This window comes from Semicossyphus pulcher, unplaced genomic scaffold, assembly GCF_022749685.1.
Source record: "Semicossyphus pulcher isolate SPU_LCO1_2020_fin unplaced genomic scaffold, fSemPul1.0.p SCAF_4, whole genome shotgun sequence".
Lineage (NCBI taxonomy): Eukaryota > Metazoa > Chordata > Actinopteri > Labriformes > Labridae > Semicossyphus > Semicossyphus pulcher.
This window is the reverse complement of record NW_027211715.1, coordinates 34,086,372-34,111,182: the sequence shown is the minus strand read 5'-3', so window position 1 is coordinate 34,111,182 and position 24,811 is coordinate 34,086,372. Positions and strand designations below refer to the sequence as shown.

The window sequence follows — 24,811 nt, the reverse complement described above, 5'->3', positions numbered from 1 at the left end:
AACACACACAATGAAATCATCAGCTTTAAATGAAATCCAGTTGCGTTGTTATTTTTTGTTTAGGCTAAATATTCTTTAACTTCCTGTTTGTGTCTGATAAACTAAAATAGGAGAATGTAGCGTCTCTACCTGAACTTTCAGTCACTGTTCTGCAGTTCGACAATGTTGAGACAGCTGTGAGAAGAAGAAAAACCTACACATGCCACAAATAGAATCCCAAAGAGTCGACTGACATCACAAACATCCTAAAAACAAAAACAAGGAAGTCAACAACATGCCGCCATGGCAACAGCCGCTTCCCCAGGAAGTCATCCAGCAGAGAGCTGACATCACTTTCCACTTTCACTCAGTCATTCACAGCACAGCTGCAGGGACGGGCAGCACACACTGCACTGTGCTTGTTCCCAGCTTTTCAACACGCAGTGATCATCACATAGTTTATTTATTCCTCATAGTTTCATTCATAGTTGACCTGTTTTTTATTCCTGTGTCTTCCAGAGGCTGATTGATGAGCAGCAGGGCCCGCTCAGTCAGTATGAGAGCGCTGCGGGTCAGTGTGTGGGCGAGCTGCAGAAGGCCCAGGACCAGGTCCGCTCGCTGCAGGCCAAGATCAGAGAGAGCGAGACCAGGAACCAGGTACGAAAACACGTATCCCCTCCAAGCTCCACACCTGCACTTCATCCACATCATCAGTCTGAATGTGCCTTTACATAAGTCTGTGTTTGTGTGTGTAGAAGCTGCAGGAGCATCTCGGTGACATGGAGCTGGAGCTGCGATCGGCTCAGGAGGAAGCCCAGCGTCAGGAGCGAAACATCCAGAACATCACCGACACCGTTAACTCAAAGGATGCACAGGTAGAGGCAGACAGCGAGGGATACATTCAGATGGACTGAAAAGAGGTTGAACCCAGCAGCTTTTCAGAAAAGGCCTGCACAGTTTCATCTTTAAAAAGTGTGTTTGTGTGTTTGTGTGTTTGTGTGTCTGTGTGTCTGTGTGTGAGCAGGCTGCAGAGCTGTGTCGCGTCATTGAGGAACAGAACAAGATGCTGTGTTCTCTCAAAGAGCTCGCCAACCGCAACCAGCTGCAGCAGCTGCAGGTTTGTCCTCCATGCCGACACTGAATGATACCAAAGTGGAGCTTCTTCACATCACTGAGCAGCTGCACTCAGATATTTCTTTTAATTTAGTCAAAACATTTATTCTTACACAGCCACTAAAATCACTTATTCCGGTTTACTGAAATCTTGTAGCAGGAGCCCTCAGATTGAGTCTTTGACGGGGGAATTCTGTTCTTTTTAAATCCTTTTTTTGTGCCATTTTCACCTTTGTCCCCTTCCTGTCCTTGTCCGTCTCTTCTTCACCCCTCCCTGGGTGTTCCCTGCAGGTGTCTGGAGCAGAGAGTATCCGGGGTCAGGGTGAGGCTCTCGCTCTGCAGGCGTCTCTCTTCCAGGCTCAGCTGGAGCTGCAGGCTGGTCAGCGGGCTCAGACACAGTCAGCGAGGACCCAGGAGGACCTGAACCGAGCCCTGCAGAGGCTGGAGAAGGACCTGCAGGGGGCGCTGCAGCACAGGAGGGAGACAGAGAGACACAACCAGGTAAGAGAAGGAGAAGTTAGTCGTATGTTTTTATTTCTTTTCATGTCTTTGTGTTTCTTGACTGTGTGCTTGTGGTGTGCAGGACCTGCAGCTGGCTCTGGAGAAGGCTCGATCAGCCCTGCAGGAGAGAGAGGAGCAGCTGAGAGAGCGAGAGCAGGAGAGAGAGAGGGGGGAGGAGGAGAGAGAGAAGACCATCAGAGAGCTGAAGACGTCCCTGCTGACAAAAGAGAAGCTGATAGAGGTCAGACTCACTCACACGAACTGTTCACTGCAAACAGCCCGTCTTATGCTTTAGATAAACCTGCACATTGGGCTCTTACGACAGGAATGTAATTAGTTTGCATGCAAGGCCTGCTGAGTGGAGTGACTCACTATTTACCGTTTGAGTCTCTGTTGATGGTTTCACTTCCTCTAACACACATGTCTCTGTGTGCGTCCATCAGGACTGTGAGCTGCTGGAGGATCCGACGGAGAAGAGAGACTCTCTGCTTCAGAAGCTCCGTGAGCGAATCAAAGAGAGAGACCGCGCTCTGGAGGTAAACAACACACACAGTTCATTTAGTTTCATGGCTCATGTATGAGCACTATGGCGTGTATTTCAAGCTCCAAACATCACAATAAAATCAGATATTGATGTGCACAAAATACGACCAAATCTGATTCTAACATCGAGGAGTCACGTCTTCATCCAGACCTGAAGGACGTGTGTGTAGTCTAATGTTAGCCGCCGGGTCCTGATGCTTTGTTTAACTTTTACTTTAACACAAAAACATAAAGTCAGCAGTTGATTTAGAGGAGGATTAAACTAAAACTGATGCATTTGTCCTCCACCCTGCAGCGAGCCGTGGACGAGAAGTTCCGCTGCGTGGAGGAGAAAGAGGAGGAGACTCGTCGGCTTCAGCTGCTGCTCAGAGAGAAGGAGAGAGACCTGGAGAGGCAGCGCTGCGTCCTCACCAACAACGAGGAGACCATCACTGTAAGAACACACACAGCAAAATTACACTTCTTCTCCTACTCCTACTCCTTCTCCCTCCGTCTCTGACATATCGGTTGTGTGTGTGTCAGAGCCTGGAGGTGCTGGTGCGTGGTAAAGCTCTGGAGCTGGAGCAGGTGAGTGACGCCTGGAGGAACATCCAGCGGCAGCAGCAGGAGAGCGGAGACAGACAGAGCCGCGTCCTGAGAGAGAGAGACGCCATCATCGGTCAGCTGCAGGGGGCGCTGCACGCTCGCACGCAGGAGGCCCAGGTATGGACAGGAAGTGGAAAACAGGAAATGGATTCACCAAGCATTTATCAGTTTTAATCTGTGTCTCAGCTCAGTCCCTGTGGATTCATGTTTCTTCTTCATGTCTGTAGGACCTGCGCTGCTCCCTGCTGGCTCAGATCCATTCAGCTCCCAGTGATGTCCTGGAGGAGCTGAAGGTCCGTCTCCAGCTCAAGGACCGCCTCTTCCAGGAAGTGCTGGCTGACCGGACACGGCAGTCCCAGGAGAACCAGGACCAGGTCCAGGATCTGCTCCGAACCATCAGCTCCAGAGACCAGTACATCCAGGTAGAGTAGAGGAGCTCAGTAGAATCACTAAGATCGTGTCCAAAGTGGAAAAACTGACGACAGTCTCCCTGCAGGACTCTGCGAGCCGGCTCGACGAGGTGATGACCGAGCAGGCGAAAAGGCTCCAGGAGCTCCGCAGACAGCTGACCTCAGGCGTCGGATCGAGGTCTGACTCCGGACCGGACTCGGCTGTGGAGATCCAGGCCCTGCAGGAGGAGCTGCGTCTGGCTCTGAGGAGGGAGAAGGAGAGCCAGGAGCTGGGCAGGAGTCAGTCTGTCAGCGTGGAGTCCCTCAGCAGGACGCTGCACGTGAAGGAGGAGATCATCAGGGTCAGTGAGAGGGGGAGCGAGTGCGATATGTTTTTTAATATTCAAATGATGGTGGCTCTCACACATTACATTACATTACATATTAAATAGTGTATAAGGTACATTTCCAAAGCACCAGTTTCATCAGTACAAGACCGAGTTACCAGCGATATCAATTTAGGTCAAATGTAAAACTTCGTGCTGATGTTTCACATTAAAAGCGTAACAGTAGAGGGAGTCTTTTTACCACTAGAAGGCTTTTAATTTGAAAGATCTTAAAGTACAAAAGTATACATTTCATCATCCTCTGTGTCTGTGTGTGTGTGTGTGTGTGTGTGTGTGTGCGTGTTGTGCAGGACTTCCAGAGGCAGCTGGTGGACCCCTCCGCTCTCCCGCTGGTGGAGCGTCTGACTCAGGAGGTCCAGGAGCTGAGGGAGAGCCTGTTCCAGCAGGACGCTCCCCCGGCCAGGGGCCCCGTCCTGGGCCGGGACCGAGCCAACAGCAGGCAGCCTGACTTTGGAGGTGGGCATCAGAGGAGCATGGGACAGTATCTGTAACTTCTCCCCCAGCTCCGGGGAGGCACGGCTGTGGTGTGGGGGTGTGAGCAGAGGGATCTGCTGTGGTGGTGGTCGGGTGTAAATACTAACACTGAACATGTTTGTGTTGAAACCAATCAGCTGTTTTTTCACAGCAGGTCTGCACGCTTCATAACACCGATGACAGAAATGTCTGCGTCATTAATAAGACTGCAGGTGTTCCAAACCCCTTAACAAGCTGCAGGTTTTTTCACTCTTTTCAAACGCATCACGTTTAAAATTCCCTCAAATTTGGCAAAGTTGACCTCGTTTGAAAGCAAAAAACCTCTTTGTGTGTAAAGCAGTTTAAGTAGGAGGCTCCTGTCAGGAGAGACCAGCATCATGAGTGGAAACTAACAAGGCCTGTGCGCTTGTTGAGGGGTTCAGGACTGAGAATCACTCCACAAAAAAAGGTTTAACCGGGTTTTGTTTGGTACGGAAGCCCTAAGCGGACATGCATCTATACATTTATGTCGTTATCTCGAGATAACAGCACTGCAGCACCGTAACATCAGATGATCATAACTCGTATCCTCAGAGCTGCAAAAGCACCAAACAAACAGAGACAGGCTGAACTGACCTCCTCAGTGTGGGCGGTGGCAGCGTGTCCTGCTCTGTAACATCAGTGAGCAGCCTGTTGGTCTGTTTTCTACACTGACAGAAAATGATCGTTATCACGAGAAAACCAGCTTTGTTATCTCGAGATAACGAGATGAAGAAGTCGAGAAAAAGGAGTAAATAAAATGTTTGGATGCATGTCCGCTTTGGGCTTCCGTAGTTTGGAGAGTGTTCAAATATTAATAACTAATTTCCTGGTATTTATCAAAATGCAGATCCGATCATTTCCAATTTAGATTAAAGTTTTTTAATCATTAATAAATGTAATTGATTGATTTGTAAATGTGTTTTTATTATTTAGTTTGTTTTGTAAACGTCTCAGAGCGATTTCTTCTGCTGCTTTCTCTGAAACAGTTTCTCCATGCTGACGGATAAACGGCGTCGTTCTCTTTTTAAATGTTCTTTCTCGTAACACTCGGTCAGCATGCAGTTCTGATATATTACTTTAGACGTGTTGCTGAGCGTGTGCCTCTGCATGTTTCTGAGCGCTGTGATTTGTACGACAGTTAAACTCTCGTTTATTTTATGCTGAACATTCCACAATGTTTATGTGAAATTTATAATGGAAGTTTACTTTTGTGATTTTGTGAGACTTTGTGCAATTTACCAACCATCCGCTGCAGCTCTGTGGTTTAATATGAATCATGAAACTGGAGCACAGTAAGTGTGTGTGTTCAATCTGTGTGTGTCAGCTCTGCCTCCATACGTTTTATACGGTTAACTTGTTGAGTCATATTTAATTTCTATCATGTAATAAATAAACCTGCAGCACTTACATCATGCATTTGTGATTGAAGGACGTTTTCATGGTTTGTACATGTTTAATAAGTCTAGCCCAAGTTTATTTGATCTCTTCTCTGCCCTGCTTTGAGTCCATGTGTCTCTAAGTCCCTTAACAAACACGACAGTAACTTAAGCACTGAGTCCAGCTTCACATGAACGTTATCATCCTGTCTCTCCCTCCTGTTTGGGTTTGTGCCCAACTCAAGCAACAAAACTACACGATTTAAATGTGCATAACAGCATGCACACACATTTGAATATTAGTTTAAAGAATACATCAAATAACCAGGAGTTGTTGGGCTCGTTAGGCCCTAAAACATATCTGTTAATTTAACAGAAAATGGTGGTGTTTAAAGTCTGTGCAAGAACGCTGACTTTTTTAACATGCCAGGGTTTATATACACTTCGCTGCTACAACATGCAAACAAGAGAGAATGCACCTCAAATCTTTGGGGGCCATTAAGACCTTAACCCGCAGCAAGACGGTGACCAAACTTCCCCTTGTTTTTGCATTGCAGAGTTAGCAGCCCGTATCAAACTTTTATAAAGTCCTAAGTCCAAATTCCCCAGACATTGTTTAACTTGTCCTCCTGTATCATATTTGTCCATTTGCTGCTCTAAACAAAATCTCAGCACTAATGGTCACATAATCCTAGTGGTTCCATCCCCATCTAATTCCTGACTTGTTTTAATCACCAAAACAGTCGCACACACTTTAAATAATCAGGAAAAAAATGATCTGAGCTAAAAATTTAAGCAACTTCCAAATCAGTCTTTATAAAAATATTAATTTGGCTCTAATTGTAGAAATGAAACTGACCCCCAGGCCGTTCAAATCAGGCAGACATGACCTCTGTGTCCCTCTGTGTCCTGTGTGTTCGCTGCAGACCTGAAATTGACATCAATACATGACTGAATCCAAGTGTAGGGGGATGTATCACTCTGCTGATAAGAGCCACACCTGCTTTAGCTTTTGATATATTTAATCACCCACATTGAGAAAAGTCAAAGCCAGAGTTTACCTTCCTTACAAACTCAGATTACCCATAATCCATCAGCCTTTATCAGTGGCTTCAAGCTTTGGATTACATCCCAAAATTCACTCTGCACAGATCCCAACTTCAGCCTCAGATGTGTGAACGCTGCGTCGAAGTTTAACTACGATTACATGCATGTAAAAGACAGAACGATTAACAGATCAGTGAACTACAAGCTGTTTATATGAGAACACAGTTAAGAGATTATAATCTAAAGTAAAAAGCAACCGTGTTGTTGCAAACTACGTCACAAGTCAGCATGATGATGACAGTAAAGCTGGATGACGGTCTCTGTGTTAACACTCACAGCTGCTGAATTGTACAAAGTCACAAAGTAAACCGAAGATGAGTGAGATGTGAAGAAGGTCCTGTGTTGGTAGAAATCTAACTGTTGTTCCCGCTTCCTGCAGAGCTGAGCTCGGAGGAGGAAGACGAGGCTGAGGAGGATCTGAACAGCGAGTACACCGAGAGCATCGACGAGGACGAGTCCAAGCTGAGGTTCCAGTCTGAGGCCGACAGCATGGTATGGATACAGCTCACACAGCTCTTCACTGAGTCCTGATGTTATCACTGAATTAAAGAGAAAACGATACGGACAGTCCTTGTACAGGTAGTTACGTCTCATACTTATATCATTGTGTCTGATCAGGGCTCTGGAGGTGCAGGAAAGGCTCCATGCACAGATCTGCTGTTCGAAGGGCAGGGTCTGATGGAGGTCAAACAGCTGGTGGAGCAGAAGCGGGTGGTGGAGAGAGAGCTGGGAGAGCTGAAGGCTCAGCTGGAGAAGGCCGGCTTCTCCTCACTCTCACAGATGAGGTAAGATCTGATGAGGCTGGTCAAAGATTTTAAGACACAAAAACCAACAATACATGTCTACTATAACAAGTACTGATGCTTCTCCCTCTGTGCCATGAAGCTCCAGTGTGGTTGTAAAATGTGGTTTAATCCGCCGCTGAAAATAGTCCCAAACAATCGCTCGATTTCCTCCTGTTGGTTTGGTGGCATTGAAGAAAGCGATGTTACGTCTGTTTGTGATTAAAAAAAATCATCTTCCTCTGTAACAAAAAGGTCTCTCTCTGTATGGATCCTTTCTGTCATGTTGAGTAACAATAGGAGCCTGTCTGTGGCTCTGATCGTTAGCCACTAGAGGGCGACAGGCTGTAACTGCCTGTCTCTGTCTGCTTTAAAGGAAAGCTCTGTTCAGCCTTCAAGCTGAGAATGAAGATTTAAAGCACCACCTGACTGAAGGACTGCAGCCCGACAGGAAACAGAGGGATGAACAGAAGGTGACGGACGGCAAAGAGGAGGAGGAGGATGAGGAAGAAGAGGAGGAGCTGGATGTGACCATAGAAGAGACGGAGGAGAGCTCTGAGATGTGGGAGGCCTGGGACAGTGAGCTGTCTCTTTCACAGACAAACACCCAACCCAGTGACGATCACAGAGCAAACCACAGAGCTGAGGCCCTGCAGCTGCTCAACAGCTCCTCACAGGTAGAGAAGAACATCCCGGATATACAAGGACTAAAACTTTCCCTGTAAATAAAGCCATGACCTTTATTTCCTTGTTTGTTATCAGGATGGCGCGGACAGCGAGCTCTCAGCCGCTCAGTCCTCTGTGAAGTTTGAGAAGACGGTTCGTCTGCAGCAGAAGAGCAAAGATCTGCGGGAGAGGCTGATGGTGTCTGAGGCCACGGTGCAGGCTCAGGCCGAGCAGCTCAAAGACTACAGGGAGCTGCTCAGTGAGTGCTTTCATCTGAAGTCTTACATGATGTGTCCATAACGTCTGATTGCATCAATGTCTAGTTTGCAAAATCAGCTAAAAGACAATAAAATAGACATCATTAAAAAGATCAAACATGCAAGTGTAACTTTTGTCTCTTCTTCTTCTTCTTCTGTGTCTCTGCAGCAGAGACAGCCGTGCAGCAGGACAGTAAGCAGATCCAGGTGGACCTGCAGGATCTGGGCTACGAGACGTGCGGCCGCAGTGAGAACGAGGCCGAGAGGGAAGACACCAGCAGCCCAGGTACGACGTCTGCAGATGGAACAGTGGCCTGCTTTTTGATTACTTTAGGAAAAGAAAGTTTTATGTTTAATAATTTATTCAAAACATACAAAATCACCACTTGTCCAGGAAAAAGCATTAGAGGCACTTTGTAGTTGTCGTACCACCACAAGACCACTAGAGGGAAGCAGAGGACAGCTCTGACTGCAGCATCATCAAATCAACATAGTCTGTTTAAATCCATCTGCTCCTTTAAACATCAGGCCAAATCATACCATTTTAAATTCCTTATACTTTAGATAATATAAAAAAATGTTTTTGTATTTATTATTTATTTTGCATTTTACCTTTTGCAGTAATTTATGACTTTCCACAATGTACTTTGCTCTCAAACTGTTTTGACTACTTTATTTCAAACATGTTGACTTTATTCTTAAGATGCAGAAAAACTAAATAATCTTCTTCCTGTCTTTTTCTTACTCACGCCTGGCCATGCTAATCTTGCACAGGTACCTGAGTGTACTTGATTCTAGAAGAAAACAGGGGACGTTGACTGAAACTAAGTGTTCATCCCTAACGTACATTTCCTCCTGATTCATCTGATGTCTCCTCCCTGACAGAGTTCGATGACCTGGAGATGTGTACCTCTCTGGACCTCGGCTCTCAGTGGTGGCCGGCCAACAGCAGCAGCTCCACCTTCACTAAAACCACCACCCAGAGCTCCGGTTACAGCGACGACACGTCCTCTCTCCAGCGGCTGGTGGAGGACCTCCGCTCCCAGCTGTCCCGCTCTCAGGCAGTGATCCGCGGCCTCCAGAGCCGGCTCCGCTCCCTCTCCACATCCAGCGACTGCGGACCCTCCACACCCCGCAAGGTCAACTGGTCCTTCCAGGCCTCGCCCTCCCAGAGCGGGGCGGAGGAGGACGAGGGCTGGCAGTCGTCTGACGGAGGTCCTCTGGCTTCTCCGCGTCACCCCCACCCTGACAGAGGCCTGCAGGAGCTGATGTCCCGCGTGGACGCTCTGGAGGACCAGCTGAGGAAAGAAGGCAAGAAGTCTGTCAGCGAGGAGGCAAAGTCTGCAGCCTGGCCCGGGTGAGTGAAGACTTTGTTGTTAAAATAATCTTTATTTGAAACTGTTACAAACATTTAAAAACAGACGGAAATATGTTCCTTGATTTTTTTTAAGTCAAGTCACAAGTAAGAAAAAATACAATATACTTTTTTAATGTATGAAAATCTCTTTTGGTGCTGATGTGCTTTGCACGTCCTGGAAGTGTTTCACAGGAATGATACCGACTTGAAGGCTTTTAATGTGAAAAGTCTGTACAGGAACACTTCCTGTGTGATGGAAATGGAAATAATTCGGAATTTATTCAAAAAATATGTAAACTTGGTGGAAGAAACAACAAATTTAAACCAGAGTGGAGCAAAAAACAGGAATAAATCTTCCTAAAATATCTTAAAATAAATGTAAATGATCGAATGATGATGATGATTTGTCTAAAGTGTGCTTGAACATCCAAAGTTCGCATCATAATAACGTTCTCTCTGGAAAAAGAAAAGAAGAAGAGTAGGCTACAGCAGCTATCAGCGCCTTGCTACAGTTCAGTGTGTACAGTGATCATTAATCAGAGCAGGAATCAAACATCCTGTCAGCATCCGTCCATGTTAATCACATGAACCACAGATGTTTCCGTAAACTCAGCTGCCTGGAAGTCAGACGGATTACCCGACACGAGGCCGAGAACAAACTGTCCCATTTGTAATGTGTGAACAAACTGTGGTGGAGCTTTAGTGCTGTCGAGGCTGATTGAGGTCCTGACCTGTCAGTGTGCACCCTGACCTTTAAGCAAGTGAGTCTGCATCGATACCTGAGCTCAATGTATTCTGAATTATAAAAATTCACGTGTTAAAGACAGAGACACAAGTTGGGACTCTAAATTTAGGGTAATGCTACAGAGCTTTTGAGCGCTGTCGTCATGCAGAGAAGTTCTTGGACTACTCGGGGCCTGTGTCCACTACAGGCGTTTTTTGCCCCGAAAGCGCCTATTTTCTTTACAATATCAATGCAGTTCAGAGTTTCACCGCCCAGTGTCCTCAGCGGAAACACGCCCTCTGCGTCAGATGTTTTGTCGCTGCGCTCTCAGCTGAAAATAATTCAACTTTTGAAACTGTGTTTATTTTGTTCTTTCCTAATGTTCAATTAAAAAAAAAGAAAGTTCAGCTTTTGGCTCACCACCGCGCTTATCACGTCACTTCTCTCTCACTGACCAACCAAAATCAAAAAGGGGCGGGACTTCCGGTATCAACTTTGTCAAAAACAATGGCGGAGGAGAAGTTAATCCTTTCGTTTTTTCGAGGGTACAGTTTACATTCCTTTAATTGTTGTTACGTTTTCTTTGTTAAATTTCCTGTAATAAAAGCAAATCTTTAGCATACAGAGCGATTTATAACAGACTTAACGGTCACCACCGAGGGAAGCGGAAGTGCCGTCAGACAACTTTCGTAACCTAGCAACAGTAAGCGGCGGTGAGAGGCGGACAGGACTACATTTAAAAAGGGTAAAGGGACATCTGCTGTCAAAATGCTTATTCAATTTATTCCCAAGTACATGACACAAGGTTGTCTTTAGGTTTGCAGCTTGCAGAGTGTTGGCAAAGCTACTCTTGAAATGTATTAGGTTACAGATCAAAGGAACCCTGTTAGAAACGTAATAGATAATGGAATTACTCCATTACTTACTTACTTACTGACTTACAGGGCATATCCATCCACATGCAGTGACACAAGCATCCTTCTTTAGAGAGATGAATGCTTGTGTCACTGTTTAGCCCTCAGTATCATATGAACATCACTCATTTTAAAAACACTAAACTCCATTGACAAAAACGCCAATTCAAACCGTGTAGACCGCTGGAGTTGCCTGTCTGTCGCTGCCTCAAGGGAGACAACGGGCAGGCCGACACACTTACTTTATTATGTTTTAATGATCACAACATTTCCACACCACTCTGGTTTTTGTCAGGTAAATATAAAAAAACAAAACACATTATTCCCATGAAAAAAGACCGAATGGTGTGGAAATGTTGTGTGTGTTAAAATATTTTTGTGGCATAGAGTAAGTGTGTCAGCTTGCCCTTTAATTTACCTTATAAATCAGCTGAATATGATCAGTTACAAATACAGGACTTACATGGTTTATTATGAGTAGAACGAGGAGTTGTGTCGTGGTGTTGTTGTTTCTGTAGGCACTCATTTCTCTGTTTCTCTGTCTGCAGTAAATTCGACACTCTGATCCAGGCTCAGGCCAGAGAGCTGTCTCACCTCCGCCAGCGTCTGAGGGAGGGTCGGGGCGTGTGCAACATCCTCACCCAGCACCTGGGGGACACCACCAAGGCCTTCGAGGAGCTGCTGAGGGCCAACGACATCGACTACTACATGGGCCAGAGCTTCAGGGAGCAGCTGGCTCAGAGCGGCGCGCTCGCACAGAGAGTCAGCGGCAAGATCAGCGGGCGTGAGTGCTCTGGTTCTATTACCCTCATCATTCAACATGATACAGACAAGATACGGAGGCTGGGAAGGGACAAATTTCATCACTAGGCTGTCTGATTCATTTAAAGTGTGATTATTTTATAAGATAATGTCTTTCCAACAGGAGATCACGCTGAAGATCCAGATGAGAAGACAGAGCTGCTCGCCATCCGGTCAGTGCTCATTAATTACTGTGTGTGTGTGTGTGTGTGTGTGTGTGTGTGTGTGTGTTTGCCTGCTCATGTGTGTTGCGTCACTGTTACTGTTCTGAGTTACAGCAGGCTCGATGTCGCTCGGTGGAAAGTATTGGTGTTTGATGCTTGGCTGATGTTTGGTCCTCGGGGCCGTATAATCAGAGGTTCACTCGATAATGAGAGATGACCTCACTGGATAATTAATGTCAGAGATAATTGGTTCATTAATGAGGGAGGGAAGTGGCAGCTGGAAGGGCACCGATAGATATCTCTCTGAATGTACCTCGTAATGGATTCTTTGGCAACAGTTACATAAAAACATTTCAAGTCAGTGTGAGGAGAGGTCCATCGGTCCTGTGTGCCTTTGTCTTTGACACATCGATGAGACCTGGGAGGGTTCATGTTTCCAGCAATGTTTTTAAGATTGGGGGAAATGTAAGATACATTAATCCACCTGCTTACAGCCTGCTGATGTTCGGCTCACAAATTTGATGACAATTTGGAGTTTGTTTTCTTGACTTAGACGCTGATATCTCCACAGTGGTTTGACTGGTTTTGACCGTTCAAAGTGCATTTGAAACATCCATCTCTCATCTTTCTTTTGCAAGTTGAACTGCCAAGATAGCCCCTGGTAATCGTGAGACTGTAGCTCTAAGTCCAACAAAGGGGAAAGAAATGGAGGAGATGTAATTTAGATTTGTATGTGGCTAGTTTTGGGACACATTTACAGCTGCTTTTTCCCTTTAAAAACAGCAGCTAGTGATGCTACCTAACGACCCCTCGCCTTGTTGTAGAGCTGTGTTCCTGTTTAAGGCGATTCCTACATCACCCAGTTCGCCTTGTGAATACCACATTTGCAGCCTTGTTTCATAATGTCTGGTTACAAACTGTTTGCGTAAGGGGATGAATCACAACGTTTAACACGATTCATTGTCATTCAAACGCTGTCTTGTACTCCTCGTCCTTTCTCCGAGCTCTTCAGGCCACGTGTCTTATTTCTTTGCTTTCTTTCATGTCAGCTCTTATTTCCTGCCGCCGTAGCTGCCTTGACGTCTCGTTGGTCCCCTTCAGCTACTTGTTATGTCAGGGAAGCTGCTCTGACATCACTGCATTACAAAACCTCAAAGCCCTCTGATGTCACACACAATGCTGCAGGGCAGAGCCGTGATTGGGTAACCCTCCACCACCACCTATTCATCTGATACAGCCAACTCATTAATGTCTGCTGGGGAGTCGTGACCAGCAGAGCACAGCGGATGTCCGAGCGGGGACCTTAACTGTCCGCTCGATCGGTCAGCTAATTAGGGAGAGAGGAAAGAGCAAGAGAGAGAGAGAGAGAAAGAGAGAGAGAGAGAGAGAGAGAGGAAGAGGAGAGCTAAAAGTGAGATCAGGTCAAACACACTTACACAAGACGAACAAAAGTTTGTTTTTATTACAGAATTGGTTTCCTGACCAGTAGTGAAGCAGCTCTAGAAATACTGTTTTAATTAAAAATGCAGTTGTGTAGCGTAAAAGGTGCAGCTCATAGTAACAACACAGAGATAAAACCACCATCTGTGCATCTTTGTAACACGTTTGAGCTCCTAGTTTTGCTTCGTAAGAGTCATCAAGTGGACATGTTGATGGGTTCTCCAGCTGGCCGTGGGGTAAAGATGTGTCTGAAGCTGCATTTCCACTGCAGGGACTAAAGGAACCTTTTGAGGAACCCAGTCCCTGCATTTTCCCTGCAGGTACCAGGGTCTTCATGTAGTTCCAGGGGCATTATTTTACCCCCAAAAAGTTCCTGCTCTGGGGGTAGTACTTTCGGAGAGGACATGAACCATGGAGGTCGGGCTCACATTGCTGATCATTTCTGATTGGTTGATTGTCACAGTAGATAACCTAATAATGTGAGCGTCTGCATGCATTGCTGGATCACAGGCAGTATTACCTGGTGTTAAAACATGTTATTTAGGGTCTTATGTACAAACACGTGAGCATAGCTTAATGTTGGACGTTAGAGGCTCCATATTTCATACGAAATCAGTAGAGGTGGGCCGTTACTTTACTGGTACAGAGGAACTTTAAACATTACAATAATGAACATTAAACTCTAGATAATCTAAATAATCCTTAAACCTCCGCATGAACAGGTCTCTCCGGGCCTAGAAGGTGCTCAGGACTAAGTCTGCAGTAAAACAGCTTATTAAGCTTCTTAGGTGCTACATAATTGATGTACTGTATGTCATGAATATTTTACACACTGTCCTGTCCCTTTCAGGCCATATATGAAAGCTCAGTTTGTGTCCACCTCTTCTGGATGAGCGATGAATGTCCTGGATGTTCAGTCACGTGTAACACGACGCCTAATTCTGTTTCGTAACACGGCTCTCTGATTTTTACCTGAGTGCGACGTAAAGAGTCACGTGGCTGCTGGAGAGGTGGAAACAGTCACAATGTATAAACTTAAATTAAATAGTTGACAGATAATTTGTTGTTATTTTATTTAAGCACACATTTTTTAATGTTTAAGCTAAACATACAAACATGTTCTTCTTCTTGAGCGCTGTTGTTGGGTAGAAAATGTTGAGATTCTGGTCGCACCCCGATAAACAAGCGATGCTCAGTGATTAATTAGAGTGCCCCCTCAGAGAGATAGAAAGAGCGAGAGAGAGAGAGAGAGAGAGAGAGAGAGAGAGAGAGAGAGAGAGAGAGAGAGAGAGAGAGAGAGAGAGAGAGAGAGAGAGAGAGAGAGAGAGAGAGAGAGAGAGAGAGAGAGAGAGAGAGAGAGAGAGAGAGAGAGAGAGAGAGAGAGAGAGAGAGAGAGAGAGAGAGAGAGAGAGAGAGAGAGAGAGAGAGAGAGAGAGAGAGAGGCCTGCAGTAATCTAACATCATGTTGCAGCACAGATGGCCGACCAGATGTGAGGGAGAATTAGCGAGTGTGTTTTCTGTGACGGCCATCTCATTTAAACTGTCCTTCTGATTGTGAGTGAACATACAGCGTGTGTGTGTGAGTGTGTGTGTGAGGGGGGGGTTAGCCTGTGCATTAACCTATGCATCGACTTAATTCACACTGTGACTGTGTGACATATTGTGGCTTTAAACAAGCAGATGCACAGACGCTCATGTGGGACAAATGCAAAACAAGCTGAAACATAACGACCCAGACGTCAGTTTTAGTGAGACAGATTGAAAACAAAATGTTCACTGCCGACATATCTCAGTTGTTCCCCTCGTGTACCTCTTTAACAGCCTCAGCACGCAGTTCGTGTTTATAGGAAGCCAACATAAAGTCGACGTGACTGCTGTTGGTTTGTGGACGAGCGTTTTGATGCCTTTAGTTTGGCATTTGGGCTGTCACCATCTTTGTTGTTTTTGGAGCAGGAAGTGACCATATATGGATGAGGGGGTGGAGCTAGAACGTAGAAAGGGATTGTCAAACGCTAAGCTATCAAGAAATACAGTCTGTGCCCCAGGCTAGCTCATTAGCTAGCTAATAAGATACTGTAGAGCTAAGCTAACACTTTCAGTATGATGAGCACACATAATACCTGCTAATTAATGCTAACATAAATTTGGTACTACTCTTCTTCAGTGTCATGCTACAAGACACTCGTGTTTCTTTCCTGTTTTTTACTAGCCAAAATTAGCATCCCAATCAATACTACAGTTCCTTGAATTATGGATGCACGCTGCTAACCAAGCTAGCGAGAGCATTAGCTGATAGCTAAGCATTTGCTCCTCTCCAGCTCTAACATCTTGTCCCAACGTGTTATATTCTAAAAACACAGGAAGGCACTGCAGAAGTGAACAGCTGAAGTCTTGTCATTAGCTGCACTGTGATGTGTGAACTTGGTATTTGAGGTAACTGAGCATCTGTAGAAGTATTATTCTTGCAGAAAAGTGGTGTAAACAGGAAAAATACCTCAGCTACTTATTATTTTTCTTGTAATAAGGAAGAAGGATCGTGACCATGAATGCTAACCAAGCTAGCACTGGCGTTAGCTTATAACCTAGCATTTGCTCTTCTCCAGCTCCAACCGCTTGTACAAACATGGTCACTTCTTGCTCCATAAAAACTATGACGGCGACGTATATAATGCCAAACTTGAGCCTTTAAAATAGTAGTCCACAAACCAGTGAGTGACGCCACAACACGGTGGTTACATCCACATCTCATACAGTCTGTAGCGTAAACATCTTCTGTCTGACACACAGAATATACTGTTTGTTTTACTATCAGGCACATTTTACAAACTGAAAGCCTCATGAGGGGAAATAAATCTGTAAGAGACAACAAGATGAACGTACGTATGTATGCATTTATCTACGACGTAATCGCACTGATGCCGTAGGGATGCTGAGGCTTTCGCTCGCTGCGTCGGTCTGGCGCATGTTGACTTGGCTTCTAATCAGGTTAAGTTATTAAAACCTCCGATGGGGAGGGAAATAGGTCAGGAGCAGCTAAACGCAGAGAGAGAGAGAGAGAGGGAGGGAGTTAGAGCGAGGGAAACGTGAGGGGAAGCCGCAGAGGGACAGAGCTCGGCAGAGAGAGCATCACTTTGCCACCGTGTATCAGGAGCAGCACATGGGGATCTGAGTAATATGAGGTTTACTCATCTTAAACCTGGATTTATTGATGAATAAAGCAGTGCTGACTTTGATTTTCTTCAAGCTAAAGCTGGATTTCAAGTTTTCCTCTTGTGGGAATCTTTTTCTCTCATCTTGGGACACATTTTTACATTTACAACTGCCTTTAGAGAGGAAGCTTTCACGTTCCTGCAGTGGACAGATGTGCTCTGAAAACCAACAAACAAGCGGGACAAAGAGGACGAACTGCTTTGTGGACGATCTTTCATTCAGCTTCTGCTTCTCTCTTTCTCCGGTGGGCAGTGCAGCGTGAACACACGAGCCCGCAGGATCCGGACATCCGTTTAATAACATACCCCTCCTCCTTTGCCTCCCCTGCCTCTTTGCGTTGCTCTTTCGTCACTACATCTCTCCCTCGGGGCTGATGCTGCGGCTGCTGGTGGGATAGGAGGCTTTCCCTATACAAGACTTCAATGCTAAAAAGACTCATTTTGGGACGTGCAACAGCAGGAAGGGAGTTGCAGAAAAAATCCTACTATGCAGCTGCAACTTTCCTCAGGCAACTGAGTTAATGTATTTTAGCAATTAAATTAGTTTTCATGCTTCACAAAATCTTAAAACTGTGCTTTTATGTGAGCGGCACTCAGCAGACAATCTCCTGGATGCATGCTGGCAGCTGTTCCCATCATCAAACCATCTGACTGATCTGCTTTGGCTGGATCTGAAACATTTGGACGTCATCCTGTTGATGCAGCGAATGCAGAAATCTTTTAATTCTGCTTTGTGATTCCTCATCTTTGTTTCTGGCTTCAGCGGGCATACTCAACACGTTCACCTTGCCTTGCCTTAATATCTGACTTGTTTGGGGTAGGACTTGTGATCCAACCCAAACACCCCCAGGATCTGTGTGTCGGTGTGTGCGTAAAGCGAGCCACCAAAATCCATCTCCCTGGGAAGCCCTGAGCCTAATCTGAGGATTTACTCTGCTTTTCACCTGTTCTGATCGCCTGCACGTTCAGTCATCCCTCCATCCCTTTATCCCGTGCTCACGCTGTACCTGCTGCCACACACAGCCTTGGGGTCACGACCTCGGCAGTGACGCCAATGAGCCACGTTCGGTTACCTCTGGTGACACGGCTGAGAGGAATAACAACAACAGAGAAAGTTTTAATCGAAGCAGGCGTCTGAGAGAGAGGAGTGAAAACAGGGGAGGGATGGTCAGTCAGTAGCCCAGGCAGAGGGCCGTCGGCTGGGGAAGCAGAGGGGGGCTGAGGGGGGCAGATGGCTCCTCTGTGGAAGGCCATGCTGTCAAAAAGCAGCCCGCTGTACAGAGACTCGCTGTTCTCCTTCTCTCTGTGGGAGTGGAAGGCTCAGGAGAGAGAGCTGCTGCTCCTCAAGAAACTCACCGACAGGGAGAGGAGGGCGCTGCTGATGCAACTCGACAAGTAAGACGGACAAAGAGATGCAAAGAAACAAAAAATAATATTATTTCATGAAGCATTTTTCAAGATCACATTACAACATGCTTCTTTACGATAAGTACAGTACAGGTACAGACAGCAGGGTACAAATTCTTAAAGAGCCAGGCTAGCTGCTTCTGCTGCTAAGCTAGGCTAACCACGTCCTGACTTACCCACCATATTCAGCACATCTTTTTCACTATGCAACCTGATGCAAGAAGCATAGACCCACCCACCAAACTTAGTTTCTATTGAGGCCCCACATGGGTTAGCAAAGATTGGTTGATTCAGGGCCCTTGACGGACTCCTTACTGAACCAATGAGGGTAGCATGTAGCCCACTAAGGACCCATCCAGTGCCCATGTTTCCTGTCTAAATGGTACGCTTATTTTTAGCGCATGTAGCGTATCTTCTTTTGGCTTGGAACAAAATAACTTCCGACAGAGCTAAGCTAGGTGTTTGCCACTGCTTCCATCTGCAATGCTAAGCTAGGCTAACTATGCTGTCTGTCTCCAGCAAACACAAGAGACTGATTACTCACCAAGAGTTTATTTTTTTAGCTTCTTTTTAAGTCACATGTTAATCAAAAAGAAGTAATTACAAAGACACAGAGGAGAAGTCGTTACTTTGATGTACCCGAAAACGCTAAGCATGGTGTGTGTGTGTGTGTGTGTGTGTGTGTGTGTGTGTATTTATAGCATGGGTGTGTGTATCATCCTGTCATTGATTTAGATGAATGACCTTCACCACGGCATCTGTGTACCAACATGTCACTGTTAATGAAATCAGCTGTAGGGGGCTCAGTGCACACACCACTTGTTATCAGTCTTGTCGTTCCTTCACCTTCGTCTGTGTGTCTGCTTTCACTTTCTTTATTCAGGCGCTTACACAGCGTCAGTGTTAACGTGGTGTTCTTATCACAGCGTCAGTCTGCATTGTTACCTGTGAGATGTGATGTGGTGTCATGCGTCATGTGTCACTAAGAGGCTTCCCTAAAGCATCACGATGCGGTCAGTAAAGCCTCAGAGGGACAGTGCAGATTAGCGGGCAGGTGACTCACACACCTGGTACCTCACTGCTTATTAATGCTTCTTAGCCTGTAAATCACAAGGCAGATTATGAAGCTGTTCATACGTACTCTGAGCGCAAGGTTCACTGTGATGAGCGTTACATAACTTCAGTTTTATAGATTTAAAAATTTGATTAAAGGGTAATTCTGTACATCCACTAAATGTATTTTTTTTCCTCTGACCGGCTCAACATGTTACACTAAGTGTCTGACAACATTAAGGAAATTATCCGTACAATGTTTGACCTTGTTTTTTAGAGTATGATCCTTTTTACATTACATCGCTCTCCCCAAAGCCACCAGACTCCATTGACAGAAACAGTAATTTAAGCTCACAGAACACAGGGAGTTGCTGGTCTACTGCCGTCTCACTTAGGAAGATATTCTTGTGTTATTGTGTGTCACAAAACTATTGTGTTTGATTTAAACCAACTGTTTAAAACACTTGAGCCGCACAACAACATGAAGAAACAAACAGATCGAGGCAGCGGTAGACCAGCAGATCCCGAGCTGCAAGCAGTTAAACTACTGTTTTTGTGAACGGAGTCTGGTTGCTTAAAAGAGAGAAAAAAACCAGCTGTTTCTGGCTGGCTGTTTTAATATAATATATAATTCTTTATTATGTAGTTGGTAAAAAGACTAAACTTTTGACATTTCTGTACTTATTTTGATGGGTCTTACTAAATTATCTTGTAAGGAATATACTTGACTGATAAGTAAAACACACATTAATTATAGATACTGTGTGTGTGTTTTTACAGGCTGAGTAAGGAGCTGCAGCAGAAGGACAAAGTCATTGAGTCCCTCCGCGCCAAACTAAACCAGCATCACAACCACCATCATCCTCATCGCTCTGACACGCCCTGCAGCGGCCACGCCCTCTCAGACACCACCGACCAATCAGATCGCATCTCCTATGTGTCCGATGAGCACGGATCGACAAACGAGGACCTGGAGCTCTGCTCTGATGTGGAGGCTGGCAGCGAGCTCGGTCAGAAGGAAACACAGACTTCTACCGGACTCAGCACAGGTGAGAACAAGTTACAGACGTGTCTTGATTTAACTCTTTACATTTCATGTAAATCATCGGTCTGACAATGTCTCTGAACATTTACTCGAGACCAACACATTCACCTAATTTAACGTTGTGTTTAGTCTACACTGTTGCATAGCAAAGCCAAAATAGGCATCCCTAAAATGCCTGTACTTCTCCCTGCTTGCATGGTTTTGCAGGAGGTAACAGTGCACACTTCAGCCAGCTCTGTGACCGTCACATCGAAGCTGTTTCTCTTTCACCTTGGAGACCTCTTACTTTTTAGGTCACAGCTGAGATAGTTTAAAAAATTAAGAGACAATCTGATGTGAGCAGATGAAAATGCTGGACGTAAGGCGCCTCCACAGGGTCAAACAGCGTGCTTTACGAGAGTCCCATGCCATCTTACTGTTTTCACCGGGGGGTTAAGAGTGGAACAGGGCAGGTATAAACAAACTGCACAGTTGGGTGATGTTGAAAAGGCATGTAAAGGCTGTTTTTAAAAATAATTGTCTCTTATATCGTCCCCATTGTTCTTAAAACTCACCAATGGTTCTGACACAGAGCTTAAAAATAGCTTGGCAACAGCATTAATCCCGCCCACTCCACTGATTGGCTTATCTTTAGTTCCCTGCAGCGCTTCATGGAGAGATTTAACCGGAGAATTTCTTTTTGGCCAATCAGTCAAACCTTTGTATTAATCCCACTGAGGGCCCTGGTGTTCAGCAGCTTTTACACAGAACATGGTGACAAACAAATATCAAATAAGTACTAAATAAGAGCTAAAACAGGATCTAAAATTAGTGCTGATAAAAAGACTGACGGTTAAAAGCAGCTGATGAGAGGATAAAATGATCCGTCTGCTATAAAAGAGAAAGCCTACAGTGTGCTCAGATTCCAGGGAAGAACAATTTGTGAGAGCAACAGAGAAAACTCACTCCAATGTCCAAAAAAAAGATTTATTCTTTGTTTCACTCTCATCTCAGAAGATTGAACAAACACTGTTCAGGCTGTTTCGTCTTTTACTGTGAAAGCAGCAGATGAAAGAAAAGACTCAGGAGGCTTTACAGAACATCGATGAATACAACCGGGGATTATGGGATTGATGGAAAATACATTTGGTTTCCGACAAAGGTGAATTTTCTGTTTCCCCAGCTTCACAATAGCCTCTGTGTTAGCTTCTAAATTAGTGTGAAGTAATGTGAAAACTGAAACGGTGCCCGAGTTTCTGTTGGACGTAGCTGTTCCCAGGCTGTTCCCTCCATCGCTTCCTTCAGTCACAGCAGACTCCTTCCATTTCCAGATTGCCTCTCTCACACCGGCTCCATCCCCCGTCACCCGTCTGTCCCTTCATCCATCGCCTCATCCCACAGAGCCCAGTCCTGCCACAGCTGTCCCAGCATGCACTGCCCCAACTCACCACACAGACCTGCAGACATGCAGAGTCAGACAGGTAGGAATGGGCTCAGTAGTGACACCCTGCTGCATTGTTAAACCTTCACCTTATCTACCTGCTGCTCTGTGCAGTCCTGCTTCCCTTTTCCTTGCCTGATTCTCTCTTTCATTCTTCGGATTCCTCTTCTCCTCCCAGCTCCAGCCTCAGTCTTCACCTTTCAGCCTCCCTCCTCCTCCTCCTTCTCCACCCAGAGGGTGCCCTTGCCCTTCCATCCCCACCCCACACCCCTGCGAACCCCTTACCAAGGCAGCGGGGGAGTGGGTTTCTCCCTGGCCGACGTGCATCAGGAGCTGCAGATGCTGCAAAGGCAGCTGGGAGACACTGAGAGTGCGTCAGTCTGACTGTTTGTGCACGGGCTTGTGTGCTGAAATGTGTTTGTAACTAACACTGTGCAGCTTTTTCACAGCACAAACTTTTAGGGAATGATGTCAAATGTCAGGAACATGTTTACTGAGGGAATAAATCAGGAGAGAAGTCGGCTTGTTTTCTTGTAGACTTTCATGTAATCAGTTTTTTGCAACCAGCAGTCGCCCCCTGCTGGACATTAGAATGAATGCAGGTTTAAGGAGTAGGATTGATGTTGATGCTGCTGCATGTAGATTCACAGGGAGTGAAATGGAGTTGACCAGCTTTATTAATCCACAGCTCACCCACCGCCTTTATGTCTCTCTGCTTTACTTTTATCTTTAACTCACTGCACCTCCTCTTCCTCTTTAAGTATTTGTTCCTCATTTGATGCTTAACTCAGCTTGAGAAGGATTTACTGAGATCTCTAAACACTAATGAAGGATGAAGCGCTGAGAAACCCAGAACCAGACAGATTTCACTGCATTAACACAAATCCCTGATCTCTCTCAGCCTTCTTCTGTGTCTCACTAACCATCTGTAATTTTCACACACGAGTCTCTGCGTCCCCCTCAGTCTAAAAAGGAGTGTTGCTTCACCTTCACTCCCTTCTTACGTCATGTTACTCTCTCCTCTTCTTCAGGGTTTTCCACCCCCCAGTCCAAACCTCTCCCAGGTTTCCCGTTCGCCCACCAGCAGCCGGACTCCTCCTCCTTCCTGCCTCTCTCCTTCCACGGATACCAGCCGTCTCCCTTCAGCAGCGCTACCAGCAGCAGTCTGGACGCCAGCTCGGCAATGAAAGCCGGGGCCAGTCTGCTGGAGAGCAGTGCATTGTGGGATATGACATATGGTACCAGACCGGTCAGACTCGGAGCTGACCTGTCTTCTGGATCGTCGGGGTATCAGTCAGGCACCAGTAACACAGGTACATAAAGATCTCAGAGGAGTGTGTGTTTGATATCTTTGTGTTTGGTATCTGTAGTAGAGCATGAAACAGAGAGCAGATAGTTTCTAATGGCTGATTATTGATCACATGTCTGCTGTAGGTTCAGACCTGATGAAGGAGCACCTGAGGGAGATCAGGAGTCTGAGACAGAGGCTGGAGGACTCCATCCAGACCAACGACCGCCTCCGACAGCAACTAGAGGAGAGGCTGGCTCACACCACCACTGAGAAAGGTAACACACACTCACACACACACACACACACACACACACACACACACACACACACACACACACACACATGCACGTATACACACAATAGTCTCAGACCTTAAACGTAAAACTTACTGTATGGATCCAGCTTTGCTTTCAACATGATTAATCGTCCTCTCCTTGTGCTCTCCAGGTGCTCCGACAAACATCTACATCCAGGGTCTGGACTCGGTGGGTCAGCTCTCCAGTGAGATCAGACTCCTGAAGGAGGAGAACGTCAGCCTGCAGAACCAGCTGAAGCAGGCCAGCAGAGGTACACACTGAGTCTAATACCTGAAAACACCGCCATCATCCATCGGTTCATGAAGAGTCGTGTTTTTCTGCCTGTAATTTACGTTATGTACTGTCATGTGTCCTCCTGCAGAGGGCAGCAAGGAGGCGGAGCAGCTGAAGGAGGCGTCGCTTCTGGACCGGGCCAGGTTGAAGGAGGCGGAGCTAGAGGCCGTGAGGTGGGCGGAGCAAATCAGGAAGCAGCAGAGTGAGGCTGAAGCCCGAACTCAGGAGGTCACACAACTGAAACAGGACAGACAGAGGAACCAGGAGGCCATCAACAGGTGTGTGCCAAGAGACTCGGTCTGTAGCGAGTTTAGACAGTCAAAGAGCGACTGGACACCCTCTGAAAGTCTTGACTTCTCACTGTTGGATGAAAAAGGAATTCTTTAGGGTTAAGGTTTCAGTCTCAGTCCTATTCTGCATTATTAAAAAGGAGCTTTCTTTCATGTGTTCTTGTTTTCTTCAGACTGCAGCATGAGGTGAGCGTCCTCCAGCAGCAGCTGTCTGAGAGCCACAGTCTGGTCCGCTCTCTCCAGTGTGAGCTGCAGGTGTACCAAAGAGTGTGTGGAGTCCCAACAAACACACACACAGGTAAGGTTTTATTATGGCTTCACTCAGCCTGTGAATAAAACTTTAAACATCTTGCGTCTTAATTCTGACTTTGTTTTTAGCATTTCGATTTGATTACCGATATTTCTTCTTTATTCTACAATTCAACTTCAGTCTCAACACTGAAAACATTTTGTCTGTGTGTTTCCAAACAGGTCAGGCCAGTGACAGTCCCCAACTTGGACAAAAGAGTGCGACCTTTGACCCCAGAGAGCTGCACATTCAGCTGGAGCAGCAGCTGAGCGGTCAGACGGATGCACAGCCTCGATCCAGGAGGAAACTCTTCAGCGGTCAGTATGAACGATAAACCAGACACAAGAATTAGGAAGCAATGACTTTTTAAAATCAGGAGCAGATAAATACGTTGAGAAGAAGACGTGAGTATTCATTTAAATCTTCCTCCACAGAAAACGTTCCCTCGCCGCCTGTCAGAGACACTGGACTCGTCAGTCCTTCCTCTCCTCTGCATCCTGCACAGAAACACACAGAAGAAACTGGAGCAGCTGATCAACGTGAGAAAATCACAAACATTAGACAAGCAGCATTCTCCATCTCCTTCACCTCCAGCACATAGCACACATGCCTCCCTC

At 45.9% G+C, this 24,811-nt stretch overlaps 1 protein-coding gene across 1 annotated transcript in view; it reads left to right on the top strand.

Moving 5' to 3' along the window:
• pde4dip (phosphodiesterase 4D interacting protein) overlaps positions 1–24,811 on the top strand; it is a 90,246-nt gene that overhangs the window by 58,832 nt on the left and 6,603 nt on the right. The window contains exons 10-38 of the mRNA XM_069679487.1: positions 499–636; positions 735–854; positions 1,004–1,096; positions 1,384–1,593; positions 1,676–1,834; positions 2,037–2,129; positions 2,432–2,569; positions 2,659–2,838; positions 2,949–3,143; positions 3,218–3,472; positions 3,808–3,973; positions 6,875–6,987; positions 7,114–7,280; positions 7,654–7,954; positions 8,040–8,202; positions 8,370–8,486; positions 9,086–9,557; positions 11,744–11,979; positions 12,121–12,169; positions 20,050–20,318; positions 21,625–21,774; positions 21,913–22,104; positions 22,766–23,047; positions 23,169–23,300; positions 23,473–23,592; positions 23,704–23,893; positions 24,079–24,203; positions 24,377–24,511; positions 24,629–24,733. Coding sequence (XP_069535588.1) covers positions 499–636; positions 735–854; positions 1,004–1,096; positions 1,384–1,593; positions 1,676–1,834; positions 2,037–2,129; positions 2,432–2,569; positions 2,659–2,838; positions 2,949–3,143; positions 3,218–3,472; positions 3,808–3,973; positions 6,875–6,987; positions 7,114–7,280; positions 7,654–7,954; positions 8,040–8,202; positions 8,370–8,486; positions 9,086–9,557; positions 11,744–11,979; positions 12,121–12,169; positions 20,050–20,318; positions 21,625–21,774; positions 21,913–22,104; positions 22,766–23,047; positions 23,169–23,300; positions 23,473–23,592; positions 23,704–23,893; positions 24,079–24,203; positions 24,377–24,511; positions 24,629–24,733 — 5,065 coding nt within the window. The remainder of the gene's footprint in view (positions 1–498; positions 637–734; positions 855–1,003; positions 1,097–1,383; positions 1,594–1,675; positions 1,835–2,036; positions 2,130–2,431; positions 2,570–2,658; positions 2,839–2,948; positions 3,144–3,217; positions 3,473–3,807; positions 3,974–6,874; positions 6,988–7,113; positions 7,281–7,653; positions 7,955–8,039; positions 8,203–8,369; positions 8,487–9,085; positions 9,558–11,743; positions 11,980–12,120; positions 12,170–20,049; positions 20,319–21,624; positions 21,775–21,912; positions 22,105–22,765; positions 23,048–23,168; positions 23,301–23,472; positions 23,593–23,703; positions 23,894–24,078; positions 24,204–24,376; positions 24,512–24,628; positions 24,734–24,811) is intronic.